At 46.1% G+C, this 15,320-nt stretch overlaps 1 protein-coding gene across 2 annotated transcripts in view; it reads right to left on the bottom strand.

Annotated features, from left to right (window-relative positions):
• Positions 1 to 2,148: 2,148 nt before the first annotated feature.
• The window catches only part of LOC110474371 (fibronectin type-III domain-containing protein 3a), a 39,153-nt gene continuing 25,981 nt past the window's right edge, over positions 2,149 to 15,320 (bottom strand). For both annotated transcript variants that reach the window (XM_021537740.3, XM_085570605.1), the window contains exons 11-27: positions 14,127 to 14,265; positions 13,226 to 13,279; positions 12,432 to 12,553; positions 12,168 to 12,342; positions 11,776 to 11,862; positions 11,312 to 11,450; positions 10,722 to 10,790; positions 10,284 to 10,402; positions 10,077 to 10,182; positions 9,332 to 9,507; positions 8,728 to 8,841; positions 8,055 to 8,204; positions 7,424 to 7,704; positions 6,736 to 6,948; positions 6,061 to 6,227; positions 5,254 to 5,375; positions 2,149 to 4,643 (exon numbers count right to left, since the gene is read on the bottom strand). In XM_021537740.3, the coding sequence (XP_021393415.1) occupies positions 4,326 to 4,643; positions 5,254 to 5,375; positions 6,061 to 6,227; positions 6,736 to 6,948; positions 7,424 to 7,704; positions 8,055 to 8,204; positions 8,728 to 8,841; positions 9,332 to 9,507; positions 10,077 to 10,182; positions 10,284 to 10,402; positions 10,722 to 10,790; positions 11,312 to 11,450; positions 11,776 to 11,862; positions 12,168 to 12,342; positions 12,432 to 12,553; positions 13,226 to 13,279; positions 14,127 to 14,265 (2,551 nt within the window). In that variant the 3' untranslated portion in view covers positions 2,149 to 4,325. The remainder of the gene's footprint in view (positions 4,644 to 5,253; positions 5,376 to 6,060; positions 6,228 to 6,735; positions 6,949 to 7,423; positions 7,705 to 8,054; positions 8,205 to 8,727; positions 8,842 to 9,331; positions 9,508 to 10,076; positions 10,183 to 10,283; positions 10,403 to 10,721; positions 10,791 to 11,311; positions 11,451 to 11,775; positions 11,863 to 12,167; positions 12,343 to 12,431; positions 12,554 to 13,225; positions 13,280 to 14,126; positions 14,266 to 15,320) is intronic.

Below are 15,320 nucleotides of genomic sequence, written 5' to 3'. Positions count from 1 at the left end.
AGTCATTTGACTTCCATGAGTCAGAGTGTTACACAAAAACATCCCGGGAGGAGGGAGGGAGGGAGGGAGGAGGAATTCCAGACACTGACCTTAGACAAGAAATTTAATCCACTTCTCTTTTCCCTCGTTTTAGGAAAGAGGGGGAGAGCAGCTCTTCCACAGGCTGGGATCAGGCTGGAGCTCAGCAGATGGAGCTGGGGGCTTTCACACCATTTATTCCTGAGGCAGGAAAGAAAATGATGGTTTGCACTTCTGTGGGGCTTGGGATTTATCCTTAAACCCAGTGCAGGCCTCCTCTGTCCCCTCTGTGCCACCTTCTCCACTCACCACAGGTGACTTGCCACAGTGGGAAGCACAACCAGGAGCTCCTTGCAGGATTTCTGTGAGGAAAGCAACAGGAGAACAGAAAAGAACCAATTCCCACAGGGCAGCCATCTGTCCCCAGGGCCACAAATGCCTTCCTGGCTGTGGATGCTTCTCCCCATGGACACTCCTGTGGGGCACAGCCATGCTGGGAGTCACAGGGTTGGAAAAGTCCTCCAAGACCATCAAATCCAACCTGTTCCTGATGCCCACCTTGTCACCAGCCCTGAGCACTGAGTGCCACCTCCAGGGATGGGGACTCCACCACCTCCCTGGGCAGTTCTGATGTTTAACAACCTTCTCCATGGAGAAATTCCTGCTGATTTCCAACCTGAGTCTCCCCTGGCACAGCCTGAGGCCGTTCCCTCTGCTCCTGTCCCTGTTCCCTGGAGCAGAGCCTCCCTGGCTGTCCCCTCCTGCCAGGAGCTGTGCAGAGCCACAAGGTCCCCCCTGAGCCTCCTTTTCTCCAGGATAAACGCAGGAAGACACATTCCATGGGCACCACACACTGGCCCAATGGAAGAGCAGCCACCATCCCACTGCTCAGCCACTGGGGTTGTTTTCAGCCCTGGAAAACAGGAAATGGGGTCATGGTGTGTCCTGGCCCGGCGCCGACTCCTCCGTCTGCCGCGGGTCGTTCATCCCGGGCGGCTGCCGGCCAGCTGGGAATCATCTGTTGGAGAAATCGGGAGCACAGCCTGGGCACGTGGCTCTGCTCAGGGTGCAGGATTTAAATCCCATAAATTTGAAATCCCTGGAAGTGTTCTAGGCCAGGATGGATGGGGTTTGGAGCAACCTGGGATAGGGGAATGTGTCCCTGTCCAGCAGAGAATGGAATAAGATGAGCTTTAAGGTCCTTCCCAACCCATTCCATCATTCTATGAAATTTCACTGGGATTTCCTTCCCAGACAGGATTTGTTGAGGTGTTCAGGGTGCAGCCGTGCAGAGCCCTGGCACAAGGGACAGCTTTTCTTGTTGGGAGGTGTCCAAATCTGCAAGAACCCCAGTCAGAGCTTCTGCCTCTTGGAGAGGGCAGCAGGAATCTCCCTAACATCAGCTCTGGGATTTGCTGGACAATGCAGTGCCTGTGCTCACTCTGACCTTTCCAGCACTAATCCCACACTATTTGGCTCCACAAAACTCTGGCTTTTGAGCAGTCCTTGGGAGCAGAAGAGCTGCAAAGAGCCAAGCTCCGAGGAGAGGGAGGAGGTTTGTTTTGTATCTGATCCCTCTCTCAATCCTGCTAGAGCCCCATTCCAGGTTCTGGAGGAATTCTAAGATTTTTCAGGACACATCACCCAGAGCCTTCCTTTGGGATTCCCTCACGCTGGACCGCACTCCCCTTGCCTCCTCCACCCCAGTGTTTTCCAGCTCCTCACTTCTGATTGTTCCTCAAGTGGAAAGTTTACCCAGGCTGAGTGTCCAGCTGACTCTTTGGTCAAATAAAACCTTTCCCATCTTATCAGGTCATTAAGGCACCGTCAGGAAAAATTCTGCACTCAGCAGCAAATGCTGGGGAAGAACTCAAGGGGGAAAAGCCCTGAGTCAACACAAAATGATGGAAAATTGGCAATCAGCCCCAAATGATTCCATTTCCAGATCAAAGAACTGTTCTACCTCACCTGGGGACTGCAGGTCCCACCTGCAGTGCGAGGAGATATGGAAGTGATATTCCAAGGGTCCCAAATTAACTCAGTTCTCAATGACACTGAACATGTTCCCTTACCTTAAATGACACATGACACAAGTGAGACTAAATCTCACAAAACAACAGGAGCTCAGAGTCAAATTTGAATACATTTGTATTATTTATTGGCTGTATTAAATATATTATCTATTTGATAGTTACAATTTAGTAATACAATGCATGGCAGCTTTAACATACATTTGAGATACCTCAAAAATGACAATACAAGAAAACCAAAGATACCTAAAATACATTAATGCCACGAGGGTACATCCTTCTGGAATGGACAACAGCTGGTGGAAAATCTGTATTGCAGTATAAATCCCAGATATTTTCTGGAAATATGAGCATTTTGTGGCAATCACAAAAGGATTCTATTTCATTTTTTAGCAGTGGTGACTTGTTAGTATTTACTCTGCAATCCTAATTTCAGGACTACTATTGCCAAATAAACCTCTAAAAGTTTAAGGAGTTAAAAAAGAACCCTTTGGCAACAGAGATTTGCTGCAGGCAGTTTATCTGCTAAAGGGAGACTATGAGGAAAATAAAGACAGATTGTAAACTCTTCTGCAAACTAGAGACTAATATCTGTATAAAACTCTGACACTGGAGGGAGAGATTTCTATGATATAATAAATGATTAACTTAAAGTTCTGCTACAAGTAGAACAATACATTCAAACATACATTTTTTTCTTTCCAGGCCTTTTAATCAAAATAAATAGAGTACAAAAATGAAGAGTACGTTTTGAAAAGATTAATTTCAGATTGCACCATCAATCTACTGTGAAGAGGATTAAGTGATACTAGATCATAATTTAGGTTTTCCACATCTGAAATACAACACAATGCCTCAAACTCTAACACAACGTTATTCCTCAACTGCTGTAGGAGAAAGACCCTTAAAAGTGATTAATTAATTACTGGAAACACATCGCCTGTAGCTCTGTCACATCCACCCTCCCACCCACAAGTGCATCGCTCTGATGGCCAAAGTGGAGCCACAGACTTTGCAAAATACCCTAAATCTACCATTCTGTGGCATGTTCCAAATGCTGTTGGCAAGACCCATCCTGAAACACTGGAAATTTGTGAGTTCCAGCTTTCAAAAGCTTTGATCTAACGGAGCCAGGAGCTGCCAGGCTCCTCCACAGGGATTCACAAGCAGATGGAACACAACAGTCAAATGTAGTGCACAGTGTCCACAAAAATATCCCCCAGCCGACCAGGACGAGTTTCAGACAAGTTCATAGCAGGCTGAACATTCCCAACAGGAAAACCATGGAATGTGAAGCTGCTACCACTGGGATAGCAAGTTTAAAACATTGTATAAATGTTATCTAAAAAGAGTTCTCTCACGTACAATTTGCTCGTTGGGGTTAAGTTAGAAGGGCACCCAAAGCAGGCTGAACTTTTTATTTTTTAGGTTAATAATAGTACAAAAACATTTGCTCAGTTTGAGCCAAATAGTGTAACATTTATCATAAATGCACTCTTTCTCCTTAAAGACAACTCCTGTGCTGTTCTGAGCACGCTGCACAGGGAATTACTTTTCTCTCAGGCACTGAGAGTGAAATGTGGATTGGGCCAAAGCTGCTCAGGACAGCAGGAACGTTTCAGGCAGAGCCTTTCTTGGGCATCCCAGCTGAGCGCCACATCCTGCTGGCATTGGTTTGGATTAAAACCCTAAAAAACCCTGGCACCCTCTACTCCAACACTTGAAATGATTATTACTGAATCCCAAGTATTAAAATAACTGTAAAGTAGTAATATCACTAAGTCAATATTCTGCTTTCCTTCTACAGTCTAGTAAATGTGGTATGCTCTAGTAGGCTCTGCAGTTCTGCTCTAAGCTCAAAGCACTTGTGCTGCTGGATTTCATGGATATCAAACTACAGCGAAACTCCATGGAACAGCCATCGCCTCCCGCTGCTCTGGTGGTGCTGGCAAAGGACTGTTCTAGCAATGCCTTCCCTCTCCAACTGGCTGGGATGGGGAGAGAGGAGGAGTGTGCACACCCCCTCAGTGTGCACCGTAAGGCAGCTGACTGCTGTTCTCTAACAGCTCACCCTGATTGCAGAGGCCCCAGGATCACCCTTTCTACAGGAAATCTGTGTCCAGCATTTGGAAAGGATCTGCCGAGCCAGCCTCGCCGGCAGCCAGCAGCAGGAGCGGGAACGCACGGAGCGAGGGGCTCCCAGCTAGGATTTCATTGAACTACCCATAAATACCCCAGAGAGCTCTGTACAGACAGCTGAGCGGGGCCAGCTCTGCCCTACTTGATGACGAAGTACTGGATGACCACGGCGAAGAGGATGGCGACCACGGCGAAGCCGCAGAGCAGCGCGATGGCGATGGCGCGCTCCTCGCGCAGCCGCTTCCCGCTCTGCGCCAGCTCTGCGCCGGCCGGGGCCGCGGCGGGGCCCGGCTCCCGGCGCTGGCAGCAGAACACGGTGCTGGGGCTGTAGGGGCCGCAGAGCTCCGGGCAGCCCGGCAGGTCGTGGCACTGGCGGCCGGCGCAGACGCGCGCGCGGTACTCACAGTTCGTCTGCGCGGCCGGCAGCCGGAAGCACGGCTCGGGGCCCTTGTACACCTGGCAGGAGACAGGAGCTGTTCAGTCAGGAGCACAGCACTCACCACCAGCACCTGCAACTGCCTGTCCTGCTCCAGGGGTGTGGGCAGTGCTGGGCACAGCCTGGGGTTGCCCTCCTCCTCCTCTCAGCTTTGTAAAATCGCGGCTTTAATCTCTGGACAATTTGTGATTCGTTGAAGTTTCCTGCCACACCCCCATGCTGAGGCCTCACGTGAGCTGGGACGCTCAGAAAGGAGAAAAAAATCATCCTGCATTTTCCTCCTTAAAGCTCCTCCAGCAAAGTGGACTCTCTGATTAACAGAGGCACCACAGACCGTCAGGATTAAGAATCAAGAGCCAAAGGAATTGTTGGGAGAACAGGATAAACCAGTGCTCACCCACTTCACACTTTCTGAAATGAGAAGTCTCCCTGTCACCTCCCCAGACAGAACTACAACCTTCAAATCATGGACTCACAGCATGGCTTGCATTGGAAGAGACCTTAAAGCCCATCTCATTCCACCCTCTGCCATGGGCAGGGACACTTCCACAAGAAATATGCACACCTTCTTTTTTTAATAATTTTTCCCAGGAAAAGTCCCTCACATTCCTGATGCTGTATAAAAGGTACCTGATCAAACTCTCTGCCAGCAGCAACCTGAAGGATGTAAACAATGGAATCTCCTTTCATCGGCTGTAGAGGCTCCCATGTGATTTCAAAAGTGTTTTCTTCCAGCTGGATCACTTTGGGTGCTAGAAAATAGAGTGATTTGTTGGTGTTTTAGAAAAAGAACAATGGTCTTTACAAATGTACAGCTGCCATGCTTAGAGACAACTCATTTAAATAACTTAAAGCAATTAAGATTTGTTTGTTTCTTTCTTCTTCTATTTGATGACATAAGCTTAAAAATGATCATTGCTATGTGTAGGTTGTACTTGTTGGTCTTTTTGAGCTGCCAGAGTGAACCCATGTTTGTGAAGAGCAGCACTTTCAAGTCATTACAGAACCCAGCATTTCTGTCCATGTGCAGAGCTGAAATTATGTTCTAACCATGGTCCAGTCAATCAATTTTGCTGCAGGCACTCAGCACTCTGACCTTCACAGTGACTTTAATGATGACCTTTAACATCCATGTTAAAAAGTGAAGATCAGAGGAATTAACTGTGCCCTCATTTGCCTACACACTGCTGTAACTTCGATGGATAACCCTGAGAAATGCCTTTCCAGCTGAGCAAAGGTAGGAATGCTCAGTTCAGGGGTGGAAGAGCTACTGTGCAGGAGGTGATGACAACAAAAGAGCCCTTTTCACACCCAGACAAAGCCCTTCAGAGCGAGTTTGTGTCTCTGTCCCTGCAAAGCCCAGCTGAGGGTCAGCTTGCAGGATCCAATCCTGTTCACCAGTGGCTTGCAGCAGTTGCCAGGGCAGTGCCAGCTCACCTTTGAGAGGTGCAGGTGGAGACTTGGTGGTGGTGAAAGCACAGACCTCCGAGAAGGCTCCTTCCCCCGCGTCGTTGTACGCCTGGATGCGGAAATGGTACGTGGTGGATTCGCTGAGCCTCTGCACCTTGTAGGTGTGACAGGGACCATTATAGACTGTCACAAACCTGGGGGACACAGAACACACACACAGTTACCCAGCCATCACCAATGTGTAGGGCAGCATCAGACCTGAAACACTCAGATTTGAGTTAAGGACAAAGAAGTGATGCTGCATTCTGGGTGTCCCAGCCTTCTTCCCACTCAGGCTGCAGAGCCCAGCTCCTCTAAATCACAAGAACAACCCTTGAATATCCAAAATAAATTGAAATTTCCCGTTAAAGAACAGCTGGCCAACCCGTTTCTTATATGCAGGCTTGTTTTTGAACGCCCAAAAATAACCATGCCAGCACAGGAGGGTGGTAAGGTATTTATTCTTTAAATAGTATTTACTGTTTACAAGCAGTAAAGGTCAAGTTGTTGACAGCATTTCTGGTTGAAAGATGGGATGAAAAACTGCAAAAGAGCAAACTCTGGGATGCTCAAATGACTCGGGGGTACAAACAGAAGGGAGAATAACATAAAACACCTTAAAAACCTGAAGTGGTAAAACCACAAGATCTTTAATTGTCTCACCTGCCAAACCTGTCCTCCATCTGCAGGTTGAACTGAGTAGGGTTGGGAATTAAAGCTCTGCTGGGCCCCTCTCCCCACTTCAGTTTAAGGCTCTGGTAGCTGAAGACAACACATTCCAGGTGGGGAGGGTCAGGAGGTAGTGGTTTGGTTTTGGCTTTCATGGAATGACTGAAAGGACCGACTCCAAAGCTGTTGATGGCCTGTACCCTGATCCTGGGGATGGGAGAGAGCAGCCACGTGGTCACAAAAAGTGCTGGGTAACAAAGCAAGAGTTAAAAGGTGCACAGAGTGTAGCTCCAAACAGTAAAGCAATTAACTTGCACTTGGAAATGAAATCTCAACTCAGTTTTAACCAACACTGAGGTCACAGGAACCCTTGCTCTGCTCTTACTTGTGCATCCATCTTCTTATGGCCACATACCTGAGCATCCCAATGAAAAATCCTAAACCCAGAAACCTTAAAGTCTTGGCTTTGTGACAGAATGTGAACCTTAACACCAACCACGATCGCACTCCTGCCAAGTCCTGGATGGACTCTGGATATGACAATTTTAGGAGTTGTTTTGGAGCTGCAGGATGAATTAGGCAAATATTCTGTATGCTGCATGAAAAATTGTTCTAAAAATTTAAAGCACTACCCTCAAAGGACTTTTAAATCCTACAAATGTGATTTCAGAATAATTCTTACCTGTACAGGGTGTCAGGCAACAGATTCTCAAGGACATGGGTTGTGTTTCTCCCCACAGTGACCAGCTGCTTCTCCCCATACTCGATGTTGTACCCTGTGATCTCTGCCCCGTGGCAGCAGGGCTCTTCCCACTGGATTGCAAGGCACGTGGAGAAAGGAGGGGGAATTTCCAACTGGTCCTCTTCAAGTAAGTGGAGCACGGCCACGGCTGCGGGCACTGATGGGGGAGTGGTCACCACGCCCGTGTCCCCAAACAGCCCTGCCCCAGCCACGTTCACAGCCTGAAAGACACCACGCAGGAGTTACCAAATCCCTGCTTTGCAAGCAGGCAGTCACAGCTCTCACAGCCTTCCGTGTGTTCTTAAAAGCAACGTGGAAGAGAATGGAAAATCTCCAAAATCTCCTGAATGATTTGTCAACAGGGCAGAGCATCTGTAAAGCTGGTATTTCACAGCACAGGATCTAAACTTTTCCAGATTCAGGGAATGAGGGACTGGGGGATAAGGGAAGTGTTTTTCCCAATTACCTTCTCTAGTGCATGAGCAGGTGACAGCACATGACTTTATTCCTCTCTAGCTGGAGTTTGTCTCCAGACTGCAAGTGCCCAGTGGCACCAAAAGGCTCTTCCTACCTGGACTCTGCAGTAATAGGTGGTTGCAGGTGTGAGCCCCTTGACCTCATAGCTCTGGCAGGGGCCAGTGTAGATGATGTGCATGGACCCCTCCACCTGGCCCCAGTCCAGCCTGTACTCGGTGATTTCTGCTCCATTGCACGCCGGGCTCTGTGGGGTGAGGGAGAAATTCTGCTCAGCTCTTGCACTTGCACACCCCAGCATCCAGGGGGGAGCTCTGTCACACTGATACACTGAGTGAGAGTCACAGAAAAGGTTGGAAAACACTGCCAAGATCATCAAATCCAACCTCTGGAAGCACTGGGTTTGAAACCTGAGGTCTGTTCCAAGGGATTTTAAGTTAAAAGGTGACATGTGGCTGTAACACCACCACAGCTCACACCAGATTTTTGGCTGTCACACAGTCTCTTACCTCTTAAAATAATTAATTCACTATATATTAATTACCACACCCTGAGAAGGATTAAATGCCACCCAATTTGTCCAGTTAAGACTGCAATTAATCACTCTCAAAGTTTACAAACCCAACACAGATGTCTATACAAGAAATGGGCTTAAAATATTCAATCTCTACCCATACTATTTCTTTCATTTCTGAGTATCATAAATGTGCCACTACAATTCTAAAAGCCAAACACTAATTTGGGTGGTACTGAAAACCATCAACACCTACCTCCCATGAAACCACAGCACAAGTTGCACTTTTGCAGGTTATCAGGGGCTTGCAGCACTGCTCAGGGGGTCCTGGAGCAGTGCAAAGCTCTGCCTTCTCAGAGTGGGGGCCAAACTGCAGGAAAACAACACTGCATGAACACAGCAACAGCACCAGGGCAAGAACTGATGTGCAAGTGAAGCAAACAAACTATTTCTAACTTGACAGGGAAGCAAACAGCAGAGCTCAGGGCTCAGTTGCAGGTACTTGAAGCTGGTCCATTCCCACAGGATATCTGAGCTCCTCCCTCTGCCATGGTTTTGTAATTCCTCCCTCCCCCAGCCAGGATCTGCCTTCCAGCAGCAGCTGGGCACTGTTTCACAAACACTTTTATGCCATCAACATTTATCCCACACTTCTCCCAACGTGGCATGGCTGGCACCCATCCCTCTCCAGAGTGCCGCTCCCACCACATCTGCAGAGCCTGAGCTCAGGGCAGCACATCCAACAATTCCAAAGGCACAGACATCAAGAGGTTCACAGCAGTCAGGCTGCAGAGCCCCCTCAGCACCAGCCTGCTGTCCCCTGTGTGGTACCAGTGAGGTGTGGTGAGTGCAGTGGTTACCCCGACTTTGTTCCCTGCCCGCAGCCAGAAGCTGTAGGTTCTCCCTGGCAGCAGGTTGGTCACTCCAAACTCAGCTGCTGGGCCCTGGTAGAGCACCCTGCGCTCGTCCTGCTCCGAGCTGGCCATCTCCAGGAGATACTCTGTGATCTCAGAGCCTCCATCCACAGCCGGGGGGCCTGCAAAACAAAAACAGATTGCATCTTCCTATTAATTTCTAAATTCCCCGAGTTAGGGCAGGCAGGCTCTTGTTATGTGTCTGAGCAGAAATACTTCACAAAGCTTGCTTCCCCCCCCACCCCCCCAACCAGGTACTGATACTTAGTTTGAGATGGCATTCATCAGGGTTCTTTCATGCATTTTCCCTGTTTTCTTCACTAAACAGTGTATCATCATTAATTTTTAACTCCCTTACCGAGATAATAGCAAGAAAACAAGAGTTGATTTTTAAATTGCCAAGTAGGTGTCAGTCATGGGCCGACAGGAATCTTTCTCACTGGAAAATATTTATGCCTGCTTAAGTCTCATTGTACCGCCCTACCAGAGGTGGACAGAATCTTTGGTCTTCTTAAAAAAATCCCACAGAACAAACCAAAAACCCCACTGCAAGCCCAAAAAAACCCTAAGGCCACAGACAGCATCTCAATATTTTTATTTTTATCTTTTTTTTTTCCCTGAAGAGTTCTACAGATTTTTGATTTGGATGACTGAAATCAGAGCAGTGTTTTACTCCAACTCTGGTGCTTACCCCACTGCAAAGTGATTTCCTTAGGCTTGGCTTTGCCCAGCAGGGCTGGGGCAGGACAGGGTCCGGGGGGAACGGCTGCTGTGGTGACAGTCGTGACATCAGAGGCCTGCCAGGGACACAGGTCATTGCAGAGCAAGACATAAAGCATTTTGCTAAAACACAAACAGAAATGGTTTCCAGAAGCACCTTTCCCCTCCTGCTGCTCACCTGGCTCTCCCCACCTTTACTGGCACAGGACACCCGGAGTCTGTAGGAGGTGCCAGGCCTGAGGTGGTCACAGACGTGTTCCCGCTGGGCTCCGCTGTAAATGGGCTCCCACCTCCCTCCTGGGGGAAGGAAAAACACTTTACCCTTCCAAACCTCTCTAAAATCCCACCTGGAAATTCTCTCACACAATTATTAAGGTGGTCAAGCCAGAGAATCAATCTGAAATGATTAATTATACAGAGAACATGATTAATTATACAGAGAACACACACAAACACACGTGTGAAATCAGAAGTGATTGCTGGAGTAAAGCATCATTTAAGTTGGAAAACACCTCCAAAATCCAAGCCTACACCATGTCCCACATCTAAATGTGAATTAAATACCTCCAGGGATGGAAACTGAGGACTGTATTAGTACCCAAAGGTGATTCCTTACCAACTGATGCCTCGGAGATTTCCAAAAAGTATTTAGAGATGTCTGATCCTCCGTTATCCTTGGGGGGTTCTGAAAGAAATCAACAACTTAAGTTACAGCAGATTTAATATCAAAGCATTATTTTGTTAACAGCTTTTCCAGTGAACATATTCATATTCATTCAAACAGATGAGTCAACCAGCAAGAGAAACCAGTGTACTTAATTATTCACAATACATTTTTCAGAGCAATTTTCCTCCTATTATTAATCATGATTATGCTAGGAAGAGTAACTGGGAAAACACTCACAATTTCACGTATCAGTTCTTACTTTTTAAATCAGTTCTTACTTTTTAAGTGAACATAGGAATTTTTTAAACATCACAGTAAACCCAGAGGGTATTAGGACAGCAGTCAGTGCTTCCCAGAAGTGAATGAACAACACCAGTGTGGTTCCACAGCCCCAAAATAAACCATTTTTGGGTAAAGTTGAGTATTTCTCCCGCAATAACAATACCTGCAGATAAATAATCAGCCTGAGTTCCCTCTCATTTAATCAGAGAGAGGCTTGTTCACACCCCAGCAGCACTGGAACACCCCAAGGCACCTACCCCACGTGACTCTCACACTGTGGGGATGGATCTTGCCCTTCACAACAGGTTTGCTGGGAGCTCCAGGTCTGTCAGGTTTGGTGCTGTATTCCACCACCTCACTGGGGCTGCTTTTTCCTTCACTGTTGTAGGCAAAGAGCTGTTGGAGGAGGGAACAGAATAGAGAAAAAATGGTTTTTTTAATGACAGTAATATATGTTGATAATACATGAGGATAAACATGCTGATGAGTAAAAAAAATCTATTAAAAACCCAACAAAGATAAAGACAACCATTTATACCAAAATTAGCTGGTGAAAAAAATCTGGTTTGTATTATTACTTGACCAAAACTTGCTCTAACAACAGGTAATTGTTGGGACAATGGGTGAACTCCTGCTGTCTCCATACAAAGCTGAAAAATTTGCTGGGAAATGCCAAAGCCCAGGAAAGCACATGAAATTAGGACCAAACTATGGTACAAACCCTGAACTTATAGGATGTACTCCTCCTCAGGTTTCTTAAAGTGCATGAGAGCTCATCTCCATTGTACTGGGGCTGGAATCCATAGCCCTGGCAAGGAGGGAAAAGAAAGATGAACACAATCACTGACTTTTAAGGTGAAGCAAAAGCCAGAGCAAGTAAATCAGATTTTTTTTTTTATCTTGAACTTCATTTCTGTGCCATGAATTGCACACAATACTTTGTGCCATGAACTGCACACAATACTTTATCTCTCCCATGAATTCCAAGCAATGCTTTCTCTCTCTGCCGTGAACTCCATGAAATGTTTGCCGACCATTCACCAGAAGATAAAAAAAAGTTGATTTTTATTTCAGCACGATGAAGGAAATTTCCACACAAAGCCCAGCACTTACAGAACCCTCTTCCTCCATGTCCAGGCTGTAGGTGAGGGAGTCATCCAAGGCCCCTCCTGCAGGAGGGCTCCATCCCAGGGCCATCCAGGTCACTCCCGCTTCCAGCAGCGCGGGCGGCGCCGGGGCCAGCGGCACCACCCCGGCCGTGCCGAACGTCACCGTCTCACTGAACCCACTGGGGAGGAGATTTGGAACAAGGGTGAGCAGCAGCTGATGGAATCCAGGGGGAAATCCAGCATTTGGTATCCCTGGGCTCCTGGTTACCTCATTCCAATGTCGTTTTTAGCAGCCAGTCTCAGGGAGTATCTCGTGGAGGGAGTGAGTCTGGTGAGCTTGTACTGCTTCAGGTGCCCGTAGTAACATTCCTTGAAGGGGCCATTCTTCCCCTGCAAAACAGGGAGATCCAGAGTCACTCCCTTTTCCCTGCCAAGGTCACCCTCCTCACTCTGCATCTTCCTAAATCCCAGAATCTCAGACTGGTTTGGTTGGGAGAGACCCTAAAGCTCATCTCATTCCATGGGCAGGGACACCTTCCACGAGAAATGTAATTTCACTCATTTAACAGTATTCAAAAAATAAACTACTGAGCCTCAAGAATGCAAAATTTAATGTATCATGGTCATTCCAAGTCTGCTGATGGTCATCCTGAGCAGTCTTGATAATAAACCCCATTAGGACTGAGATATCTGATTACTTTTGGTACTGGGGGTTTGACAAAATGGTGGTAAAACACTGAGCAGAAAACAAAACACATTCTGCAAGTTTTTTATCCCTGTGCATTACATCTCAGCAAGATACTCAAGAGCTGAGGGAGATTTGTGACACAACGCAAAGATGCCAAATGCTCGTGCTTTTAAAGAGAACACAGGAATTACTGATGCTCTGGATGACAAATGAGGCAGTTTTACACTGTCCCCTTCCACTGATCATTTGTCTCTTTAAAATTGTCAGGACAGTTGCACCAAAATAGCTGCTGTACCTAAGCAAAGGGTATTTTTAAGTGCAATTGCTCTACAGATGTCATTATGATTTTTTTTTTGTACTAGAAAAGCTCTTACCTCATCCCATTCTAAAAGAAAATTAGTTATTTTGGAACCATTGTCATTTGAGGACTGAAAATAAAGAAACAATGAAAAAAAAGTTAAAATCAACTGGTTGTAAATGCATTTTATAAACATTTTTACACATTGAATATTATCAACTCTAACTGCCTTTTAATACAAGGCTGCTGTGCTACTTCTTTTAGTTCTGATAGTTTAGAATATAAAGTTATAAATTATTTGATTTTATAAATGAAGCAAATTATATTCTTAGAGCTCTCTTCCTGCTGCCTTGCACTGTGTGCTTACCACCTGCCTGTGCAATCTAAGGGTTCACACAAGCAACATCTGACACATGAAATGGGAACTTCTTCATTTTCTAAGCACAGGTTCTACAAATAATTTCACTAAAGTCATTTAGCTGGAACAATTTTTCTGCATGGTCATAAGAAAAACATCAAAAACCAAGCAAACACAGCTACCAACAAGCCTTCACAGACAGTGGTTATATTAAAGTCAGATTAAAAATGAGAATCTATAAAACCATCCAAAGAAATTTAGTCTGAATGAGTCAGAATAACTAAAAGAACATTAAGTCATATCTGTTTATCATCCAGAACCTCAGGCAAAGATATAAATAAATAAAAATCCCTTTTTTCCTCTCTGCCAGTTCAGAAGAGAGGAGCCCTGCTACCAACTCTGTCACACTAAAGCTGCAGGCAAGAAACTCAGCAAACATTGAAAAAAAAAAAAAAAAAAGAAAGGTAATTATTATTTCATTATCAATCTTCACTGAGCAATTTAAAAGGCAACACCTACAGCACACACTGAATTCCTGCCAAAGCTAATTTCAATCCAGTGCACAGGAATCCAGCAGAGTGCTCTGCTCCCCTTCACTCAGCCCAGGTTTGGTTCTTACCTTCCACTGCAAGCTCAGGCTGTTTTTGGTTCTGTTAATCAGTTTTGGGGCAGCTGGACAGTCTGGCTCACAGCTCTCTGTGGTGAAGCTCACCAGTTCTGAAATGGTTTCTTTGATGGAACTGCTGGTTGCTGAAACTCTAAACAAAGGGTAATTAATGATGTGGCTGTTGCACTGGCACCTGGAAATGTAAGGGAAGAGCTGGCAGCTTCAGGGAGTTAATCCCACACGGTGGCTGCAGGGTGGGGGTCACTCAGGTTCACCTGCTGACCCCAGACCCCCATTCCTCACCCTTCATTTACTCTGCCATTACTCTCTGTCATAGTGGAGATATTTTCATGCTGAAATACCTGTGGCATAGGGGATGAGAATATGGCAGGTGTTCCAAAATGGCAACAGGATACCTGACTGGAAATGAGCCTTTTGCTAAAAACACTTTGAAATTCAAATACAGCCAACACTTGTGCAGGAGTATGGGCACTAAACAGGCTAAATCATAAAATAACAACTGTATTGTTATTAAACAATGAAATCACAATTTTCATAGGAATTGTTTCATGTTCTCAGCAGTGCTGCCTCTTTCTGTGGAAAACACAACACTGTGCAGGTGGAGCTGTGCCCAGCACTTCCCACACCCAGAACTGTTCCATAGCTTCAGAGCAAGACTTTGCTGCAGGGAATCTTTAATCTCATCTGCTCCAGTGCTTCAGCACGGAGTGTGACTCTGTTTTGTTTCAGCAGCTGCTCTCTCCCTGGCCAGCCCAACAGCTCCAGTCAGGATCATTTACTCCTGATCATCCCATCCCCACCTCCCTGCTTGCACTGCTGCAGGTCAGACAAGAATCTCTGGAAATCAAGCTGACAAATCAGACTTTCAGATCCAATTTCAAGGTTAAATTATTTCATTTACCACTAACTTCAGCCCACAGCAATCTACAGAGTGTTGTTCTAAAAAAAAAAATACTAGCAGAGAATAATTTAAAGTTTGTAACCGAGAAATCTGAGGAGACAGAGAAGGTGGTAGGGAAGGAAATGAGGCGGTATTTTAACTAATTTAGAAGATAAATGGGAATTTAGATAGCAAACCCAGTGTCCACAGCATGGTGTTTTTTCAGAGGATTCTTTAAATGTTTGTATCACCCCTTTTCCATGAAGCCACAATAATCCTGTAATTCCCGTATCCCCAAAAGCATT

Source organism: Lonchura striata, chromosome 4A (assembly GCF_050655825.1).
Source record: "Lonchura striata isolate lonStrDom1 chromosome 4A, ASM5065582v1, whole genome shotgun sequence".
Taxonomy (NCBI): domain Eukaryota; kingdom Metazoa; phylum Chordata; class Aves; order Passeriformes; family Estrildidae; genus Lonchura; species Lonchura striata.
This window is presented reverse-complemented; position numbering and strand designations above follow the sequence as displayed.